The sequence below is a fragment of the Protopterus annectens genome, chromosome 6.part0 (assembly GCF_019279795.1).
Source record: "Protopterus annectens isolate FY-2018-M chromosome 6.part0, PAN1.0, whole genome shotgun sequence".
NCBI classification, from domain to species: domain Eukaryota; kingdom Metazoa; phylum Chordata; order Ceratodontiformes; family Protopteridae; genus Protopterus; species Protopterus annectens.
Genome location: NC_056737.1, coordinates 1,423,574,889 through 1,423,597,320, shown reverse-complemented (window position 1 = coordinate 1,423,597,320; position 22,432 = coordinate 1,423,574,889). Strand labels below are relative to the sequence as shown.

General features: G+C 35.8%; 1 protein-coding gene across 1 annotated transcript in view; it reads left to right on the top strand.

Annotated features, from left to right (window-relative positions):
* The first annotated feature begins 10,584 nt into the window (after positions 1-10,584).
* Positions 10,585-22,432, top strand: part of LOC122803985 — a 220,870-nt gene continuing 209,022 nt past the window's right edge. Inside the window, exons 1-2 of the mRNA XM_044073665.1 lie at positions 10,585-10,606; positions 10,932-11,237. Coding sequence (XP_043929600.1) covers positions 10,585-10,606; positions 10,932-11,237 — 328 coding nt within the window. The remainder of the gene's footprint in view (positions 10,607-10,931; positions 11,238-22,432) is intronic.

Below are 22,432 nucleotides of genomic sequence, written 5' to 3'. Positions count from 1 at the left end.
TTCTGTCTCATTATGTATGTTAAGTATCTACAAGTAAGAGTACTGTTTCTGATTAATACTTTGTTTTCACATTACAAATGGAAACTTAAGGTTCTGTTTTATCTCTTACTACATTTATCAGCATTGGTCTCTTCCTCTTTTTCTGCAAACATTGAATCTTCTAACAACATCCCATATCATTCTGTCACGTGTTCTTTGTTTCTGGTTCTGCGCTGATTTCTTTCAGTAGCTTAATAACTTGGGTTTTCTGGTAATACTCATTAATATATTTTTATTACTCTCATAATAGCTTCATCTTCAACATGTTGGTTAAAAATCACATTTGTTTAAACTACAGCATTCCTAACATTAGTTAAACCATGTTTGATAAATTGCCTCCTTTTCTCACAATTAAGACAGAATATTTTTTAATGACATTCACACATTCTTGGATTCAGGCTTATTTGCTCAGTTTTAACAGAGCTTCACTAGCTAGAAACCTATCAGCTGGCACAACCAATTCATCATTTCTCTTAAGGTCATACTGAAAAGTCCATTTATGCAAATTATTTGGGAGTACCCCTTTGAAACTTTCAATGCCCCAGAATGTATACCATTTTACTTTTGCTATTCACTTCTGGGTATGGCCATATCTTTTAAATATTTATTTGATTAGACATTTGCTCTCTTACTCTTATTTGAATTAAATGTTATGCTATTACATTTAATTACTAGCATTTTAGAAGAAACTTCTGTGATAAGTAGCATTTTTTTTTATTTTGTTAGTCCATATAGTCAACACCCCTAATGGCTATGTATGCCTGGCATGCTTTCCATGAAAGTTGTGAAGAAATAATTTGATCCCATTCAGACTGTGCACAGTTATCCTAGGTGACATATCTCTTAAACTTGGTGAGATAGGGTTTGGTGTTGTCATTTAACTAATTTCTTTAGTGTTGGGATGGACTTTGGAGTGGTCAGTAGTATGACAATTATCTGCATTTATTCCTGGAGACTGATTGCTTATCAGTAGCTTTACTCTTCACTTGATCAGACATGATCCTCTCCTGAGGGACCACCATATTCTGACCATAATTCTCAACTTCTTAGCACAAGAAATCTAGACAAATAATGGAGGGACAAAGCCTCAAAAGCAGGAACATATTGCTTGTATAAATTTATGTTGATATATTAAAATTATTTGTGTTATAATACACTTTTCTAAAGGACATGAAGTCGGAAACTCAAATGTATGACACTATCCAGTGGCTTTAATCCTCAGTGATATGCCAGAAAAACTTAAATTTTATGAGGAACAAATCAAAAATATGGGGGAAAATTCTGGGTAATCTGCAAAAATTTAGACAGCTGAGATATAATTCTGACCTATTTTTATGTAAGTCTGCAGCAGAGTCTGAAGTATTTTTCCATTTTGTTTGGCAAATTGTAACACTTTCCTCACAAGGCAAAGACAAATCTCCACCTCTTTTCAGGTGGGGTAATTGACTCTGAATGTTTTGGTATTTGCAGGCTGTGGTGCAGGTAAAAAAATAGGTAGTACAGTTTGGTATACGGTAGCCAAATAATGCCTGCCAAAACCACCAGCACAGCAAGTGTAATAAAAATGGTTCAGTGCTGTTAATTCATTTGTGTTTATTTACAGTGAGAAGGTCAAACTAAAGTTCATTTTCACCTCAAAAGAACACCGTTTTACTTCTGCTTAACATTATTCTGGTTACTTAAAATGCATCTCTCTATTTGTTTATCTAACTTTGGTGTCTGTCAATATAATACAAGGTTTCTTACACTTTACATGCTTAATATTGAAGCCATGATTAAATTGCCTTGCAGTTATTAAATGCAACCACATTTGTACTTCTGGTACATTTTAAGTGAATCCAGAAGTAAGCCCATGATGGTCTTTCAGTAGATCCACAGGCCTTTCAGTGATACTCTATTTCCCTACCACATCTAAATAAGGAACAACTAGACATCTCCACTCTTGGCCTCAAAATCAGTCACTGTGAGAGGCAAACGTCTTTGATCCTGTGGAACTGCAGCCTTTCTTTTAAAATGGCTTACAGTCAGAAATCCAAACAGCTGAACCGACTCCAATAAATAAAATAATAACAAAAAGGAAAACCGACCATCTCAAAATGGGATAAGAAACATTAATATACAAAGCTTTCGAGCAACATGCTGTTCCTCAGTGTAATAAAATACATATAATTAAATTCCCTTATATATATATATATATATATATATATATATATATATATATATATATATATATATATATATATATATATATATATATATATATATATATATATATATATATATATATATATATATATATATATATATATATATATATATATATATATATATATATATATATATATATATATATATATATACATATATACAAAAACAATTAATCATTGAAATCACCGAAAATGTGTACATTAAAGTTACATAGCCAGGAAAATTGTTATTTAAAAAGAAATCGACTTCATCTATAAAACTGGTTTTACACTGTTAATAGCATTGAGATCTGGCTCACAATCAGCTCTGAAATCACTGCAATATGTTTGTACAAGGCATTGGTCTCAATATTCCTTCTTATTACAGGCAAATGTGAACAAATTCTATTGTTTAACTTGCAATTCATCTTGTCCACATAGGAACATGTACATTTTATGCAGTTAGATAAATATACTAGATTTTCAGTATTACATGTGGCTGAAACCTTAAATATAAAGTCTTTTCCAGAAACAGGATGTGTAAATTTAATGTCATTATTAATGTAGGGGCAAACTAACAGTTATAACAAGGTTGTGGCCAATATTTCATACTTATTATTCTTTTTCAATTGGAAATACAATCTTTATAAAATAATTTTTTGCCTTAAATTCTTCTCCTTTTTATAAATGAAACTGGGTTGTATCCCTATAACCTTAGAAACTTCATGACTGGATTGTAAGATTGGTCAGTTATTTTGAATAATATGTCTAATTTGATTAGTTTGCCAATTATATTTAATAATATATCCTAGTTTCCTATTTGGTGTCCTACTACTAACATCAGTTTGTGCATCCCTATTTAAAAAAATGCCTTCCAGTCTTATCACATTGTAATATTACATAGGCACTTTTTTCCCCTAATTATTTACTATCATATTTCCTTTCATAAAAATAATCAGATACTGCTTTATGAAATTGGTCAGTAAGGGTATTTAATCTTCTTTGTCTTTTGGCTTTTTCCAGTTAGGGGTTGCCACAGTGGATCACCTGTCTGCTCATGATTGGCAGTGGAGTTTTTACAGTGTTGAGTTGCCAGCCCAGTGCCCAACCTTCCACAGAAGGCACACACACACACACACACACACAGATCTAGGGCCAATTTAGAGTGTCCAGTCCACCTACAGCATGTCTTTGGGATGTGAGATGAAACCGGAGCACCCACAGGAAACCCATGCGACCACAGGGAGGACATGCAGACTCCGCATAGAAGGCACCCCAACCAAGGATCGAACTGGAGAACCTTTTGCTGTGAGGTGGTAATGCTAACCACTGCACCACTGTGGCCACCCTCAGTAAGAGTATTTAGACTACTTGCCCTTAGTAACTGACTTTTAACAATACCATTTTATATGTGTCTGGGGTGCCTTTCTTTTAAATACAGTTTTTGAGGAGATTTGCATTAACATCTGCTATTACAGTTTTTACTAACAGTTTGCAATGTCTATACACAACACCATTAAATTCTTAACAGAAAATATACAATTTCTAACACATTAAAATATAATTTTTGATACAATTAGCAGCCAATATGTTGCCATCAATTTATCTAGCTAGACAGATAAATAGCTATCATTATATGAATAGATAGAGATAGATAGACAGACAAATGGACAAATAAATAGACAGACAGATAGATAGATGATAGATAAATAGATAGATAGATAGATAGATAGATAGATAGATAGATAGATAGATAGATAGATAGATAGATAGATAGATAGATTATTGTTCAAGGAGAATAAATCAGCCATATCAGTGACAGCTAATCTGTGCTCACAGATCACTTGTATAATAAATTCCTTTATTTATTTTTTGATTGATTGATTGATTGATTGATTGATTTTTTTAATTATACATACATACCTAGAGTTGCTGACTGAGTGATCTTTTCAGCTATAACCCATACTTAGAAGGCATGGTTACATTAAAGGTTGGAAACGCTGATGAGATTTAGAGAAATAGGTACAACCTTTGCACACAGCACATACAAATATATAAAGTACAGCACAGTAAAGTGCATACATATAAGGTCTAGCATACACTGGTAGTATGAACAATACACTTTAGTAAGGAATCACCTGGTAATAAGAAGGCATACAAACACTGTAAAGTGCATACATATAAGGTCTAGCATACACTGGTAGTATGAACAATACACTTTAGTAAGGAATCACCTGGTAATAAGAAGGCATACAAACACTGTAAAGTGCATACATATAAGGTCTAGCATACACTGGTAGTATGAACAATACACTTTAGTAAGGAATCACCTGGTAATAAGAAGGCATACAAACACTGTAAAGTGCATACATATAAGGTCTAGCATACACTGGTAGTATGAACAATACACTTTGGTAAGGAATCACCTGGTAATAAGAAGGCATACAAACACTGTAAAGTGCATACATATAAGGTCTAGCATACACTGGTAGTATGAACAATACACTTTAGTAAGGAATCACCTGGTAATAAGAAGGCATACAAACACTGTAAAGTGCATACATATAAGCTCTAGCATACACTGGTAGTATGAACAATACACTTTAGTAAGGAATCACCTGGTAATAAGAAGGCATACAAACACTGTAAAGTGCATACATATAAGGTCTAGCATACACTGGTAGTATGAACAATACACTTTAGTAAGGAATCACCTGGTAATAAGAAGGCATACAAACACTGTAAAGTGCATACATATAAGGTCTAGCATACACTGGTAGTATGAACAATACACTTTAGTAAGGAATCACCTGGTAATAAGAAGGCATACAAACACTGTAAAGTGCATACATATAAGGTCTAGCATACACTGGTAGTATGAACAATACACTTTAGTAAGGAATCACCTGGTAATAAGAAGGCATACAAACACTGTAAAGTGCATACATATAAGCTCTAGCATACACTGGTAGTATGAACAATACACTTTAGTAAGGAATCACCTGGTAATAAGAAGGCATACAAACACTGTAAAGTGCATACATATAAGCTCTAGCATACACTGGTAGTATGAACAATACACTTTAGTAAGGAATCACCTGGTAATAAGAAGGCATACAAACACTGTAAAGTGCATACATATAAGCTCTAGCATACACTGGTAGTATGAACAATACACTTTAGTAAGGAATCACCTGGTAATAAGAAGGCATACAAACACTGTAAAGTGCATACATATAAGGTCTAGCATACACTGGTAGTATGAACAACACACTTTAGTAAGGAATCACCTGGTAATAAGAAGGCATACAAACACTGTAAAGTGCATACATATAAGCTCTAGCATACACTGGTAGTATGAACAATACACTTTAGTAAGGAATCACCTGGTAATAAGAAGGCATACAAACACTGTAAAGTGCATACATATAAGCTCTAGCATACACTGGTAGTATGAACAACACACTTTAGTAAGGAATCAGCTGGTAATAAGAAGGCATACAAACACTGTAAAGTGCATACATATAAGGTCTAGCATACACTGGTAGTATGAACAACACACTTTAGTAAGGAATCACCTGGTAATAAGAAGGCATACAAACACTGTAAAGTGCATACATATAAGGTCTAGCATACACTGGTAGTATGAACAATACACTTTGGTAAGGAATCACCTGGTAATAAGAAGGCATACAAACACTGTAAAGTGCATACATATAAGCTCTAGCATACACTGGTAGTATGAACAATACACTTTAGTAAGGAATCACCTGGTAATAAGAAGGCATACAAACACTGTAAAGTGCATACATATAAGCTCTAGCATACACTGGTAGTATGAACAATACACTTTAGTAAGGAATCAGCTGGTAATAAGAAGGCATACAAACACTGTAAAGTGCATACATATAAGGTCTAGCATACACTGGTAGTATGAACAACACACTTTAGTAAGGAATCACCTGGTAATAAGAAGGCATACAAACACTGTAAAGTGCATACATATAAGCTCTAGCATACACTGGTAGTATGAACAATACACTTTAGTAAGGAATCACCTGGTAATAAGAAGGCATACAAACACTGTAAAGTGCATACATATAAGCTCTAGCATACACTGGTAGTATGAACAATACACTTTAGTAAGGAATCACCTGGTAATAAGAAGGCATACAAACACTGTAAAGTGCATACATATAAGCTCTAGCATACACTGGTAGTATGAACAATACACTTTAGTAAGGAATCAGCTGGTAATAAGAAGGCATACAAACACTGTAAAGTGCATACATATAAGCTCTAGCATACACTGGTAGTATGAACAATGCACTTTAGTAAGGAATCAGCTGGTAATAAGAAGGCATACAAACACTGTAAAGTGCATACATATAAGGTCTAGCATACACTGGTAGTATGAACAATACACTTTAGTAAGGAATCACCTGGTAATAAGAAGGCATACAAACACTGTAAAGTGCATACATATAAGCTCTAGCATACACTGGTAGTATGAACAATACACTTTAGTAAGGAATCACCTGGTAATAAGAAGGCATAACAAAGTGTGAAAAGAAGAGTTAAGAGCAGAAGCGTCAAATTAACATGAAAGAATGTAAGTGGGAAGAAATCACATGGATATTGAAGGGGTAAAAAATGTGAAAAAAATGGATGGGCTGACTAATGGTTATAATGGTAGATAGAAGCAAGATGCTATGTAGTTTAGAGCAAAAATGTTTATATAAAAGTAAGGTTGAAGGTGGCAGAGTGTATCAAGAAAGGCCAGAGGTTAAGTGACATAAATGGGAAAATTGGGGACTAGGTTTAGGGGCATGTGTTACCCAAGATTTTCAAAGCAATAACATTTGTAGTCTTTTTTGGATGCTTTCTGACAGTTTTTGCCTGAATGTTTAAGGTCTGATATCAGTGCTTAACTTTTGTGGTACTACTTTAGGAAATGCTATTTCTGTTATAGCTAGGATATATGATGATCTTACCACCAGGTAACTGTCTGGGTTCCTGAGGTCATAGAGTGAGCTTTTAAACTGAGTGCATTTTATAAGAGGTAGATAATAGTGTTCATTGTAACTTCTAGGTAGAAATGCAGCTCTTACTGCTACTGGTAACTAGGCTATGATGAGACATCATTACTCATGAGATGGGCTACGATAAATAAAGTATAATATTTAATTTTCCTCTGTTGGGAGGACATGTATGCTTTGAACAGTGTAGAGAAATGAGTTGTGGGGGGGGGGGGGAGTATTCCAGTATGGGTAATAGGAAAACAGTAGCTATGGCATGCATCACTTCTTTGTTTATGAGATGGGAAATTTTACATACAGTTTTAAAATGAGTCTGGGATTCATGTTTTACAGTTTCTACAGCTACCATAAAAGATAACTTGTGGCGTAATATTATGCAGATGAATCTCTAAGTATAAAAAGGTAGCCTACTCTACCCTAGTTGGGTGTAAGACTTTTAATGTCACATGGATTGCTCTCAAATAACATGGTTGTGGACTTCCTAGAATTAAGAGTTAGTTTGTGGTGACACATCCAGCTTCCTAGAAGGCTTATAGTCATTCTTTAAAACATCCCCTGTTTTAATTTGAGAATCATCTGCTCTGGTCATAACAGTGTTCATAGGTAAGTACTAGGCTAGCTGTGCTTCTGGACCATTTTCTGCCTGGACATGTTCCCTTTCAAAGGTAAATATCAAACCCTTTACCTTCTGACTGAGTTTAACAACTTATCTATTATACCAACCTCCAACCCTCTGTTTCCTGCCTATAGTAGGATATTCAAATTGGATAGCTCCTGTGGGAATTAATTTATAAAATGAATAGAAGGGCACTTAATACTGAACCGTCAGTAACAGCCATATTGCTAGGCCTAGAATTAGGGTAGTCAGTATCAGTATCTATGCTAATGATATAAAACAAAAAGATATAAGAATAGTTTTGTTCCAGCAGTAATTATGCATATGAATATTAGGAATAGTACATTTTAGGATATGTTTTAAAATCTTCATATGGCTTCAATTTCAGCACCTTGGCACGTTTTGGTTTAAATCAAGTGCAATACTGCCTGAGTAGAAAAAAATATTAGACTATTGAAGACTCTGCAATATATATATTGTAGAATGAGTTTTCTTTTTTCTTTTTCTTTTTATTGTATGTATATTAAAAGTTAAACAGATATTTCTACGAAGTGAGTTTGAATTACAACTCTGGTTGCAGTATACCCTGTCAGATGCATGGTTGTTGACAGACATTACTACAATCAGTTATTATCAAAATGCCTGTGAGTCAGTTGCAGGAGGTTTTAAACCTGGGAACATTGAAAGGAAGGTGTTTATTAAGGTAAGGTGTAGGGTTAGATAAAGGGGAAGGGGCAGTGTTAGGATTATGATTAGAACCTGTTATTCCATCCTCCCGCACCACCGTAGTAATGGGTAATGACCATAACCATAATGCTGCCCATTCCCTGAAACCTAACCATACACATTAGCTTAGTAAAAAACTTCCCATAACACTGCCACTACAGAAGACATACTCAGACACACAAAAATACACAAACACACAAACTAACAACACTAGATTTATCACCTTACCTAACCCTGACCTTGATCGCTAAAAGACACACACTAGCACACAAACATACAAAACCTATCCCCTAGTCTTCCACCAACCCTAACCCTAAAGCTCTCACAAACATGCACAAACACTCTCAGCTCCTATAACTCCACTCACCTTTCCCGATGAAACATTGTCTTGACATTTTGACTGTACAGCTATCCATAGGTTTTATACAAAGCACCATCCTTCCATTGGTCAAACAAATGGACATTTGACAAAATATAGGTAACCTATATGTATATATATATATATATATATATATATATATATATATATATATATATATATGTATATATACAATATCTAAAATATAAAATAATTTTTGAAGCATTAGAAGGAATTGCCCTTTCTTCAGTACTGAGTGATTTTAGAGTTTGCATATATAAACAGTTGGGGGCATGGGAGATACAGCTCTCCACATGAGGGGTACATAAGAGTTACTCTTCTTCCAAAACACTTGATTTGGATGTACTTGTTATCTTGCAGCATGCTTTGTTTCTGTCAATATTTGGAGTTTGAGATATTCTTTGTCAGTGTTTGGACTGCCAATATGTTGACTGTTAGTTCATTTTAAAATGCCTATATATATATATATATATATATATATATATATATATATATATATATATGTGTGTGTGTGTGTGTGTGTGTGTGTGTGTGTGTGTGTGTGTGTGTGTGTGTGTATAGATATGTACATAGACACACAACACCAACAATTATGAGTTTTCAGTGATGCTGAGATGCTATGCAGACCATCTCAAAAAACTCCAGCTTTACTCCGTAGCATATTGTCTGCTCAGTGGCGATCTCTGTCTAACATACAAAGCTATGTCAAATCCAGAGCTGTTGGACATGCTCCACTTAAAGAAATCCAAATCCCTCTGAGCTACATGCTCTAGGGACCTAAACCTTGTCACCATAATAAACAGAACATGCTGGAGGGATAGATTCCTGTCCCAGAGACTTCCCATACTCTGGAACAAACTACCTATCTATATCAAAAAAAGCTTCTCATTAGCACTCTTCAAGAAAAATCTTGATGATTGGATGGGAAATAGGAAATTCTCCCCGGGGATCACTTCTTTGGCTTTGCTCGACAGGGGCACAGGAAAATAATTTTTTTGGGTGGCGAAAGCCAGGGTACCTTTTTGGCTAGGCTTATATAGGCCCTAGGGCCAGTAGCCTAGTACCCACCTATGAACCTATGAACATAAGGAGCAGTGTATGATAATATCAGATGTTGCTATTTTAAATGAGCAAACAATATAAATGACACCTCTCATCCCCTGTGCAGTACTAAATTATACATTTAATGCAATATTTAAAGTATTTGAATGCATTTGTTTTAATGATGCAGTGCTTATGATTGCCATGTACCTCTCCCAAGGGTAGCAAATTACCAAGTCAGTCCTTTTTGTAAAGGAGTACACAATGGCTAGCTCAGTTCTTTGTGCATTTTTACCTTGTGTTAAGTACATTGTGTCCATTATGATAAGGTCGGGGAGGCATTGCATGTAGGGCTGTCAGATTGCATTTTTTCTGTTTGTTTTCTCTTATTTCTCTAAGCAGTATTAGTATAAGCTTGGTATTCTATAGTCTGTAAGCTTATACCAACCTCTGAAGTGCACTGGGACATTGTTACTGGGCTTAGTTCACTTTATAGCACTGGCCAGACAGAACACAGGCACTCAAGGGAATACTTAAGTGTACACAAAGTTTTCTGTCATGGCAAGAGAGAAACAAGTTAGTATCACATGAAACCTGAATACCTGTTTAGCCTTAAGGGGCCTTTAAAGCTGCAATGTGTTATTCTTTACACTACCTACCACAATCCAAAATCTTAGTACCTCACTGATGCCAGTATATTTTTGAAATCCTTTCTCTGTCTTGCAACATGGTGCTCAGCTTTCAAGATTAAAATGTATATAGTTTATTTTCTGGAAAAGTTACTGTTCTAAAATTTAAAATGAAAATCCAGTATCTCTTTGTAATAAGCTAATATGCACTAATCTTCTAAAACAATCACTCTTGTTTTATTTCCTTAACTCTTTTTAATATTTTTACTTTTGTAGGACGTTTGGATATTGAAATAATCATCCAGCATGTGAGTCCCCTTGAAACTACAGTGGCAATTGAGTGCAGCAGCAGTACCTATACATTTCTGAAATGTGAATTACGTAAGCATGACTTCAGGATAGACTTCAGGAACTTCAACAAAGACTTCAGGACATCACAGATGACAAGATCCTCCACTAAGCCTGTATTTCAGTACGTTATTAAGAATGCTACAGCACAGGATGAAGGGTACTACTCCTGTGATTGCTCCACTGCAGATGATTATTCTATAGGGGGTGATCATGCTCCTTTGATTCTAAGTCGTAAGTGAAAAGAACAATGCTCTCTTTAACAAGTGTTTTGTCTTCATAACAATGTGCTCTGCATTGAAAGTAACATAAACAGATACATTAACTAGTAAACAGTGTCCTAAACTTGATAGACAATGTTCATTATGTAAGCTACAAAAAAAAAAAAAAACTCAACTGCAAAGGATTAGTGATTAATTCATGCTGTAGACATGCCAGGAAGATTTGTCTCATAACCCTAGGTTTTCCCTACATCTTAAAAATTAATCATGAAAATATAAGGTAAATTGCTTATCCCATGCAACTCTGAAAACATACAGGCAATTGTTGGTTTCAGTTTCCAAAGTGGCTAACAAAGAAAAAAGACATAGAATTGAAATTTAAAGAGGGCACTTCCCATACAAATAAAGAGACACACATATGCACTCACATGCACACAAACACAAACACACACGCACACACACACACACACACACACACACACACACACACACACACACACACACACACACACACACACACACACAAGAAACACCTCAGTGAAGCTTTTTGCCTTATAACCCACATGGTCAGATTCATACTAAGTAGGTCTGTACATCTGCAGATTATGAAATATTCAACAATTCACAGGTCCATAAATCAATAACTACAAACTCATTTAAATCCTAATTATGAAATAATAAAAATACCACACATTTCTAGATGTCAGATGATGTTTAAGTCCTTAACGCTGAGCACTATCTCAGGGTGCATTTCTGACCTTATCATACCACTTCCTCAGGCAGTTCAGATGCTAATCAGTTTCTGACAAATGCATTTTGCTGGGGTACTCAATTTCCTGTCTGTTTATTTGACCCCACCACACTGACAACTTGCAGAGTCATGAAACAGTAATTATACTGCAGCATATCCCATTGTGGAGTAAAGAAGCAGTAATGTAATTAATAAAATTAAAAACAAAATGCCTGTAGAATGTAGTCTTATTGTGGCCTGCTTTAAACCATTCTATAGTCAGACAGACAGGAACTGTTACTAACAATACTGAATGTGTACAAAAACAAGTTAATATCTTTATACTCAAGCCTTGGAAGTATCATAGCAGATGTCATTATACAGACATGGGCGAATTATGTGGTCTAGATCCCAATCAGTTTGGGTCTGTGAAAGGTGGTTTATGTTTCCTGGACTTAATGAGCTTCTTTGTAAAGGTTACAGAGGATGTGGACAGTAACCACTCAGTGCCCACTGCTTATCTTAGTATGGCCAAGGCTTTTGACACCATTTCCTGTGTTGATACCCATATTGGGTCTCTGAGAGATCCCAAGTTGTAAAAGCTGCTGGTAATCTCTCTGAAACATAAAATTGTAACTAGTGAGGTACCACAGACAGCAACAATTGGCTTTCTCCTGTCTGGCATTTATTTTTGCAGGCACCCAATCCAAATATCCCATAACTGAGGCTTACCAAGCTGGTCACTATTATCCACTCATCTACTGATATTCCAGCCCTTACTGATGTTCTTTAATATGGGCATACATGATGTACTGAAAACAGTCTCAGGGTAATTGCAAAAAAAGTGCAGTGTAGTAGCATTCAGACAAAAAAAGGTGTTCTCATCTCATATGTTTTAAATGGTACTCCTCTTCAGACAGACACAGTCATATGAGACCTAGCTACATATGTGACCAGTTATCTCTCATTTGATCATCATATTACAAACACAGTCAGGAGATCTTTTATCTTGCCCAGTTAATTTCCAACAGAATACCTTCATGATACAAAGAAGCCATTCTGTCACTGTACTTTTTCCTTATCAGGCCTGTTTTGAATACAGTGACCCCATCTGGTACGTATAATTTGAAGCATATCACTCAGGTAGAAATTCCCTAAGATATATTACCAAAAAAATCAAACCCATTGAATATTACAAATAGCTTGATAAGTTAGCACAGCTCTCATTATACTCGGTACCTACAGGCTGCTTCGAGATGACCTGTGTCTCTCTTTTCAAGCCATCGAAGGCCCAATCCTATTTGACCCCATTTTTCTTTGACAAAACAGTATCTCTTGAAACACTTACACTATGGACTTAAGTCTTACACCATTAAACAATGCTCATGGAGATAGGGTCCTAAGTCAATGTATTCTCATCCTGTGGAATAGGTTACCACTACATGTAAAAATACTTCTTTGAATACCTTTAAGGGTGGCTAGATGGGTAGACACAAATTTAGATCACGATTGTCATGTGCATTCATGATCCATATGCAAAGTAAGCATTATTAAGCAACTGCTTAAAATGGAGGTATACTTGTTTAAGAGTGGCTGCATAAAGGTGTATACGAATAGCATCTTATAGTCCTTGCACTCACTTACCTAGTGTTGTTCTTAGGTTCCTATACTCCTAAAACACTGTTCTTTTAGTGTCACTTCAGTGTTGATGCTTACTTATAATAATCATGATCAAATTATATACCAAACTTAGTGGTTATGTATTAGAAGGTGCAACGATTCTCATCTGTACTTGAATTGAGCTAGTAGCACAGCATCACCATGTCCTCATGCTAAGTTGTTCAAACCAGGCAGTTGGAATTCTCTCTCTGGTGAAATTTCTTTTCTGAGAGAACCTCCTGCTCAGACTACTTTGTTTGTAGCTATCTCAGATGTGCTGTTCTTATGTTAGTAAAGTGAAGTAAGCAGATGTATAAACAAACACATATATTTTTCATATGTTATCTGCAACCAAAATGAAGCTTTTTCTTATCTTAAGATGAACACACTTTTTGTTTTAAATTAAAATTTGAACATTCGTGCAAGGGTGATTTAGCATTCTGCTGACCTTGGTTCCTCAAAATGAATTTACCTGACAGTTTTTTTCATGCAATACAATTGCTGTGTGCAGGGTAATGTTTGTATACAAAATCTGACTAACATAATATTGTTTTGATCCAAGTAAGCATTCACTGTTGTGGAATACAGATATAATATATTTACATAAACCAATCTACAATACTTTACTGTGGCTGCTTATCTAAAAATAATTTTAAGTACTTTACTGTGGCTATTAGCTTTAAATAACAATCAGGCATCTGAAGTGAATGTGGGCAACTAATGAGCATGGAAGCTGTCTGTGATTGAAGAATTTCTGACTCTGCTATATTTTGCTCCATGCAGTCATTAATTATTATAGATTTAAAGAACTAGATGTATGATGCAAGCTGGAATATTTTATCATGTCTACAATTTTCTGAGATAAAACTTAAATGCATTACTGTAGTCATTTTTATATGTATCACACTCAAGGATTTTAAGCAATTAATAGTCAACAAAATGGGTATAACTGCTGAACAGGGGCTGTCAGACATAAAAAGTGACAGTCCTGCGATCATTTGCTGCAGGTAAACAATCATTATTCTGGCATTATAGGACTGAAATATTTGAGTGAAGTAAGTAGGAATATTATATTGTGGTTACTTTTTAGTGAAATGAAGTTGAAATACCTTAGTGTGCCTGTTATTTTTATGAAAATCAGATATCTGAGTTACTTCCAGTTAAAGTTGGTTATAAGACTACCGAGGGTTGAACAGTGATTGACCCTGCTCTCAGATGCTTCATGTAAGCAGCCATTATTCTGTCTTTGCAGGACTAATGCATTTGTATGAATCAAACTGGAATACTTTACTATGGATACAGTTTTTCAAAACAACTTGTACTACATTATGGCGACTGGTATTGCTCGTCTTGTGTATTCAAATAAGACAATGAGACTTGGGTGTTCATTTAAGTCATTTAGTACACACAAACACATCAGGATGGATGACTGCAACATAAATCTTAAAAGAACTAACTAACTGACTGATACACACATACATGCTTCCACTCTGGCTGCTCACTCAAAATGGCACTCTTCCTTGCATGTGCTCAGTACATGTATGTACATGCCCACAGACAGGAATGGCTCTTAAAGGTACAACACACACTCTGCTCTACATCCTCTCTCTTTGACTATTCTGTAATGCAAATGAAAATGACAATTGAATGAGCATGCAAGTTATACAGACATATACAAACAATCACTCTCATGGCTTGATTGTCTGCAGAATTGTGAGAAGTAGTGAAATAAAGAATACACACACCGTTACTTCATGCTGCTGCCGTTCTTGTCTTCATTGCTTGAGTGCTGCTTAAACCTATACCAAGACTCTGTAACTTTGATCACACTAATTACTTGTACTCTCTTTACAAAATTTTTTGCTTTATAATGTATTTTAAGCTTGTTTTTTTTTTATTCTAACTATTGTATGGAGTAATCTTCTCATACTTGGAGCTTTTCTCCCCGGGCCTCTACTGAAAATGGATATGTATCCAGCTAGACTAGCCCGGTCACAAATATAAAATAAATAAAATAAAATAAATAAATAAACAATAGCAATCAATTCCAGGTTGCCATGTATTTGGGATTAGATCTTGAGATATGACTTGACCTCATAATTTAATAATCAAAACTGGATTTGGCAACAGGGACAGTCACTGGGGAATGTTCTTCAGGATTTTCAGGGATACTTTCAGGAACAGGAAAAGATAATGGAATGTTCTCTACAACAGGAACATTGGACAAATCACTCTGAGAATTATAGTCTCTATTACAGGCAAAATGCTGTAACACTGGCTCGAACACCAGCAGTAAGTGTTTCCGATTCCACCTAAATCCCATCCCTTGTGACCCAATGATGTATGATCTCAGTTCCTCACATAAATGTTTCACAAGTCCTATTCTGTCAAAGCATACCTCCCAACCATGCTGAATTACTCAGTTTTTACCGAGTTTTGGGGTTTAAATGAAGGGTTGCCATGATTCCTGAGTGGCACCCCTTCATTTCCAATTTTTTCTTTTGTTTTTTTAAATTTCCGCACTGTCAGAGCTGACATCATCACAAGCGTGATGACATTAGCTAAGTCAGGGATACCAGCCTGTTGGAATTGAGCTCAGTCATTTCCGGCTGGCTGCTGCAAAAATGTAAGCAGGAAGCAACAAACAGTTGCTGTTATGGTGGATTTTAGTCTGCAAGTGAGCGGGAACAGTGCTGGCACTGCAGCGGAATGAAGACAAGAATGGCAGCAGCATGAAGTAAGGGTGTGTGTATTCTTTATTTCACTACCTCTCACAGTTCTGTAGACAATGCAGTGAATGAAACAAATGTTTGAGCATTACCAGCTTTTGGTGAATGCAGGAACAATGCTTTGATATCAGATCTGTTTCAAATGGAGCATTAATTATTCTCATGCTTAGTTCTAAACCTTTGTAGGACAGTCAAGGGACTTCCTAGTTGTATAATTTTTCCTCTTGGCAGCCGGCAGGTGGATTTTAGGTGTGTATTTGTGCAATGTTCAGACTAATGTTTTCATGATCAGTTTTAATCTATCATCTGTGTCATTGGCAGCCTGTTACTAAATATTTATTTTACTATTGATTTCTTGGCTTACTACTGGCCTAATCATCTTTCTGTTTAAGAGATTGATAACTTATATTTAGGTGTACAGGCATGCATGAATGTGCAGTATGTACATTATATTTTCAGCTTTTCATCCAGCCTGCTTATTTTTTTAAATTTTCTTTTCAATTTACTAATCTCATTCTAGAACTGTACTTAATATTTCCCAAGCATCTCACAGACTCTTGAAACTATTAGGCATATTTTTCTATCAGTGTGACAAATAATTAAATGGCATGATAAGTAGGCCAAAGGGCTTACCATCTGCAGTATGTATATTTAATACTATAGTCTATGGAGGGACCTTCAGCTTCTAAATTAACAGTATTTCATAAATGTATATTATTATTTTTCTTTTTGTTTTGAAAATCAGTGTTTTACTTCTAGTGGTGAGCATCACTTTTCTTAATATGTTTTTTTAACATGTCATTCTTCGTTCATTGTTGTATTCTACATTATTTCATACTAGTTTAACCTGCTCACATCATGGTAAGTTCCACGTATGTCCTCATCAGTATTTTTGCTTTACTATTTTTGTCGTCTGTGTTTCTATTTCACAAGCTGCCATTTCATTTTAAAGTTCCCCAGTGTTCTACTTCTCCTGTTTCCACATTGAGTTACGATCTACATAATTGTTTTGAACATCACATTAAAGTGACTTACTTGTAGCAATGTAACATATGCCAGATGTACAATTTTAGAATGGAATTTAAAAGCCCAACCAATATGCATGTTATGCAATTTAAATTTGAATTTAACCTGCCTTTGAAAACTATTAACAATATGTAACCTATAATACTGTATTTTGAAAGCTAATCATACAAATACAATGCTCCCATTAGTTTTCTTAGATTTGCATTTGGTAAACTTCATTCTTCTTGAGCAACTAAACATCTGCTTAACACAGAAACAATTATGCCTGATATAACTCATGGGCCAAACCTAACTCCAACCATCAGGATAAAAATGTGATCATCCTTTAATCTGGGAATCCCCTCTTTGACTCTACTGTAACAGCATATTTAATAATCCATCTAACTTATTATTGGATTTCACAAATCCTCCCTGTAATTAAATTATTTCATGACTTAACAGACAGTTTATATAGTTTCAGTTTCTGTTCCTGTATGGGAAGAAAATGTGTTAAGGATTTTACTACTCTGGATAGCATGGTTACCAAAAGGAGAACACTGAAGAAAAAAATGTACCCCCCAAAAAAAAAAATCTTTAAGAGGAGAACTAACACAGTCAGCAGCTCAACATCTATTGGTAAATATATTTTAGTCATTTGGAAATTGAAATTAAAATCATTGTACCTGCTCATAGTCAACATGTAGAACAATTTGACAGTGATTACTCTTTTGTCTGGTATAATTGTTAGTATTGTTTAACAAGTGTGTTGTAGTATACAAGGAATATCATTTGAATAAAGTCAGGAAGGTGTATCAAAGAAAAGAACACATGTATGTTTCTTGTTTTGTGTGGAAGGGGCCAATGGTTTCAAAACAGCCCAAAGGTAATCTTTATCCACCACTCAACCAGATGCATTTTCTTTTGATGTGGTTTGGGTTTCAATGCTGATTCAGTGAATGTGAGTTTCAAGGGCAGATAAGTTTTAATGCCAAGCCTATTTTCATTGTGAGACAGTATATCTTTGTTTACCAGATGTCTATTAGTGTCAATGCATTGTTGTGCTGTAAAATGTAAAAATAAAATCCAAATCATCGTAGAAGTAAAGCAGTATGCATACATTAGTGTTTATGGTAAATGGGGCGGAATAGCCAGGTGATGGGGCATTGGAATGGCTGCAGGAGGACTTTGGTGCCATATTTTGGTTGTTTGCTCTTCAGTTTGTGTTTGAAATTTGGAATCCCACAATTCCATCAAAGTGGGTGTGGTTACATAATTATGTATGCAAATTAGATGTTAATCAGCATACAGATTTGTACCTATTTTTCATGGGCCTTGTCCAGATTTTTGATGTTTCCAGGTTGAGAGGTATGTGTCAAAGCCTTTTGCTGTCTGCATCTTCAGTATCTCTTTTTCTTTTAATAGATTCAGAGGCTTGCTGGTTTTGTCATAGTAGGACTTTTGGGACAAACGTTTCTTTGCAGTTGAGCTTATACTGCTTTGTTGTTTTTAACACTTGGAATAAAAAAAACCTCTTACTAATTGGTAATGTGGTTTTGGTTTGTCACGACATCAATCTCTGAGCAAGTAAACCAAGTAAATTGTCATGAGGAATATTTCTGAGATTAAGCAAATTAAGGAAAAACATCAGTACTGTATCAGTTAGATTTCTCCAGCAGCTGTTTCACACTTTGAACTGCACATTCAGCCAAGCAATTTGATTGTGGGTATTCAGGACTACTAGTAACATGAACAAAGTCCCATGTTTCAGCAAATCTTTTCAACCGGCAAGTTATAAACTGTGCACCATTGTCACAAATGACTTTGTGAGGACTACCGTGGACAGAAAAATCTCTCTTCAGCTTTGTAATGTAGAGAGAGAAAGAGAGAGACAAGGTAACTCAGGGAATATTATAGAATGCACTGTTTGACTTGGGCTATTCAGAATCAACATGTATTAATTACTCTTGATTCCTTTCTAAGGTACTCATACTTCTCGCAGAGTACACTTTTAAGACAGACCTTTTTTTGTGGCTGACTGCATAAAATAATTTTTGTATAAAGAAACAATTAATTTATTACTTTCTTTAAAAGTATATTATAGTTAGTTTTAGGACTCTGTTTTCTTTCTTGGCCATGTCTTCTACATTGCTTGTAGAGAACCTTATGCTACAATTGTCTGTGGTCTGTAGTCGTGCCAGAGAGTTTAGAAGAAAGTCTGTTTTTATACTAATGTCTTCTGTTTTGAGGTTGCAGTTTTTCTGGTGCAGTACTCCATGCTTGGCTGTTCTCTGAACTTAGTTACGACTTGTATATTATTACTTCTGTACCTTAGGTGAATCAGTCCTAACAGTGCAAATGGTCATTTTCTCTTATTAATAGCTAGAGCCCTTCAGAAAATCCATTAAGTGTATCCCAGAATGTATAGTGGAATTTAGTATGCTTCTAATACAGCACACATCTTATTTATAAACATTTGAAATTGCAATTCTTCAGGCTGAAAGAGTTGTAACATCCCACCTTGCTCTGCTAGGCTGCAGCTACAGTGTCCTTAGTATAGTCTGCTTGGTGTTTGCAAGTCTTCATGATGCTCCAGAGAAAGACAGCATGATCAAGAAGGACTAAGGTCATAACCCACAGCCATAAACCTTGTAGTGTGGTCACTTACAGAATCTCAACAAAGAAAAAAGCATCTGTGTTACAGGAAAAGTATGACTTTAAATGTGCAATTTGGCCACTCTGGTGGTATAGCAGGGTAAAGCCCTGACTATGCCCCAGCCAACCCCGGTTTGATTAGTGGCTTGGTTGACTGACAGAGCAGCAGGGAGGGATGGGTGTTACCATCCCTGGGAAGGTGGCCATCCTTGTGGGGTCTCCTGAGATGATCCCTGCTGGAGGCTGGGGATGTCTCTGTTTAGAAGCTTGTCATCCAGTGAGGAAATAAAAGGGTGGAGACATGGCTGAGCTGCCATGGAAATGGGGCAATATGCTGCACTTGTGTTGCACACCCGCCTGCCCCTTGGACATAACCTTGAGATCCAAAAAGAGGGGGAAGAAACAGGGTATATCAAAAAGAAAGCAAAAAAGTGGATGTTGGACACATGACCCCCACCAGGATGCCCTTAAGGTCCTTGCTAGCCTTGGCTACAAAATTCTGGCATTGGACTGGGGGCTGGTTTCCTGTAATACTGGTAGATGTGGGGCAGTGGGACAGCTGTCTGAAAGAATGGGACGAGAAAAAGAAAAAAAAAGTTGATCACTTAATATAGTAAAATTAGCTATTACAGAAGGATATGCTTTTAGACTTTTGTATGCAGTCAAGATCAGAAAGAAGAACTTGAGGCAGTGTTTATTAAGAAGGGTCTTGGGACAGAAGGAGGAAAAAGCTAGGCTTAAAATGACCTCCAGGTCGATAGCCTAGTAATCTCCTATAATCCTATAATCCTATAATGACAGTGCTGGACATGACAGTAGGAAGTAGATCAATCTCTAACCAATATGAATAAGACTCTACTAACACCAAGTCATGTTGACTATTCCATTCAAAAATATCTGTAGATACTGTTGACCAATGTAGTTCAGGAATCTGGCTTGGCTGAAGTGGTTCTTTTTGTTGTTGTGGTTCAGTACTCTTACAAACAGAACAAGCTGAAAATTCCTTCTCAGTACCTTTTGACATAGAAGGTCAAAATACTAGTCCTCTCACCCTTCTTTTGGTAGAATCAGTTCTTGGGTGGCCACAATGCAAGATTTTATATACTCTTGTTGCAATGATTTTGGAACAATCACTTTTGGACCTTTCATGATGATACCATCTTCCATCAAAATCTCATCTCTGTAAGGAAAATACTACTGCACATCCAGTAGTAAACAAGATTGCTTTGACAGCCATCCTCAACTGATAAAGTGGTTGAGTGTCTGAAGAACTGGATCTGAAGCTGTGTGAGTTCTAAGCTCATCAAGATGTATGAAAGAAAAAAAAATCTCACTTCCATGACATCAAAATCAGGTTTCTCATGTTCATGCTCTTCAGTGTTTTTTCTTGGTGATCTGGATAAAGTATCAGTGTGATAAAGAAGATTGCCTTTTGTGTAAGCCAAGTGTAAATTGTACTTTTGCAATTTTAATATCATGCATTGCAATCTCTCAGGAGCTGTGTGCATTGGTATTTTCAAAATAGCAACCAAAGCTTGGTGGTCAGTGTGGATTTGAATAGGTAAGCCATAAATATAATTGTGGAACTTCTAACATGCAAACACACTTGCCAAGAGCACTTTCTCTACTTGAGCACACATCATCTTGGTTTGCGTTAGAGTTGTGGATGCATAGGCTACTGGTCTCCCCTCTTGAAAAAGGACTGCACCAAGACAACATTTTGAAGCTTCACAGGAAAAAGTTACTGGAATGTGGACATCATAATATCTTAAGGCAGGTGGACTGACAATTTTCTGTTTCAAGTCATCAAATACTCTTTGGTGCTTTTCCAACCAGGACCAGGTTACATCTTTGCATGTCACCTCTCTTAGTGGTGCTGAAAGCTCACTCAAATCTGGAATGAACTTGCCCAAATAGTTGACCATACCAAGGAAACGTTGGAAGGATGTGACATTTTCTGGAGCTGGCATCTCAAGAATTGCAGTTTGCTTGAAGGAATCTCATCATAAGCCTGAAATGGTCACAGATGACCTACATAATTAACTTCTTTCAGCCTGAATTTGCATTTCTGAGGATTCAGCTTAAGATTCACTTCATGAGCATGTTCGAAAACTTTCCTGAGGTTTCCATCATGTTCGACTTACCATTGCTTCCTACAAGAATAGAATCTACTATAACAGTACATGGACAGCCAGAAAAAATTTGTTCCATTGCATGTTGAAAGGCTTCACTGGCAGATTTTTCTTCGAAAGCTATTCTCAAAACTCTGTGCCTTTCAAATTGTGTACTGAAAGTGGTTCTGATCAAGTAAAATTTGCCAAAATGAACTTTTTACATTTAAGTCAGAAAAAAATGTGGCATTTGGCATAAGGGCAGCAACTTCTACAACTTTACGCTTTGGATGTTGAGGTTATTTTAGTGCTTTGTTCAAAT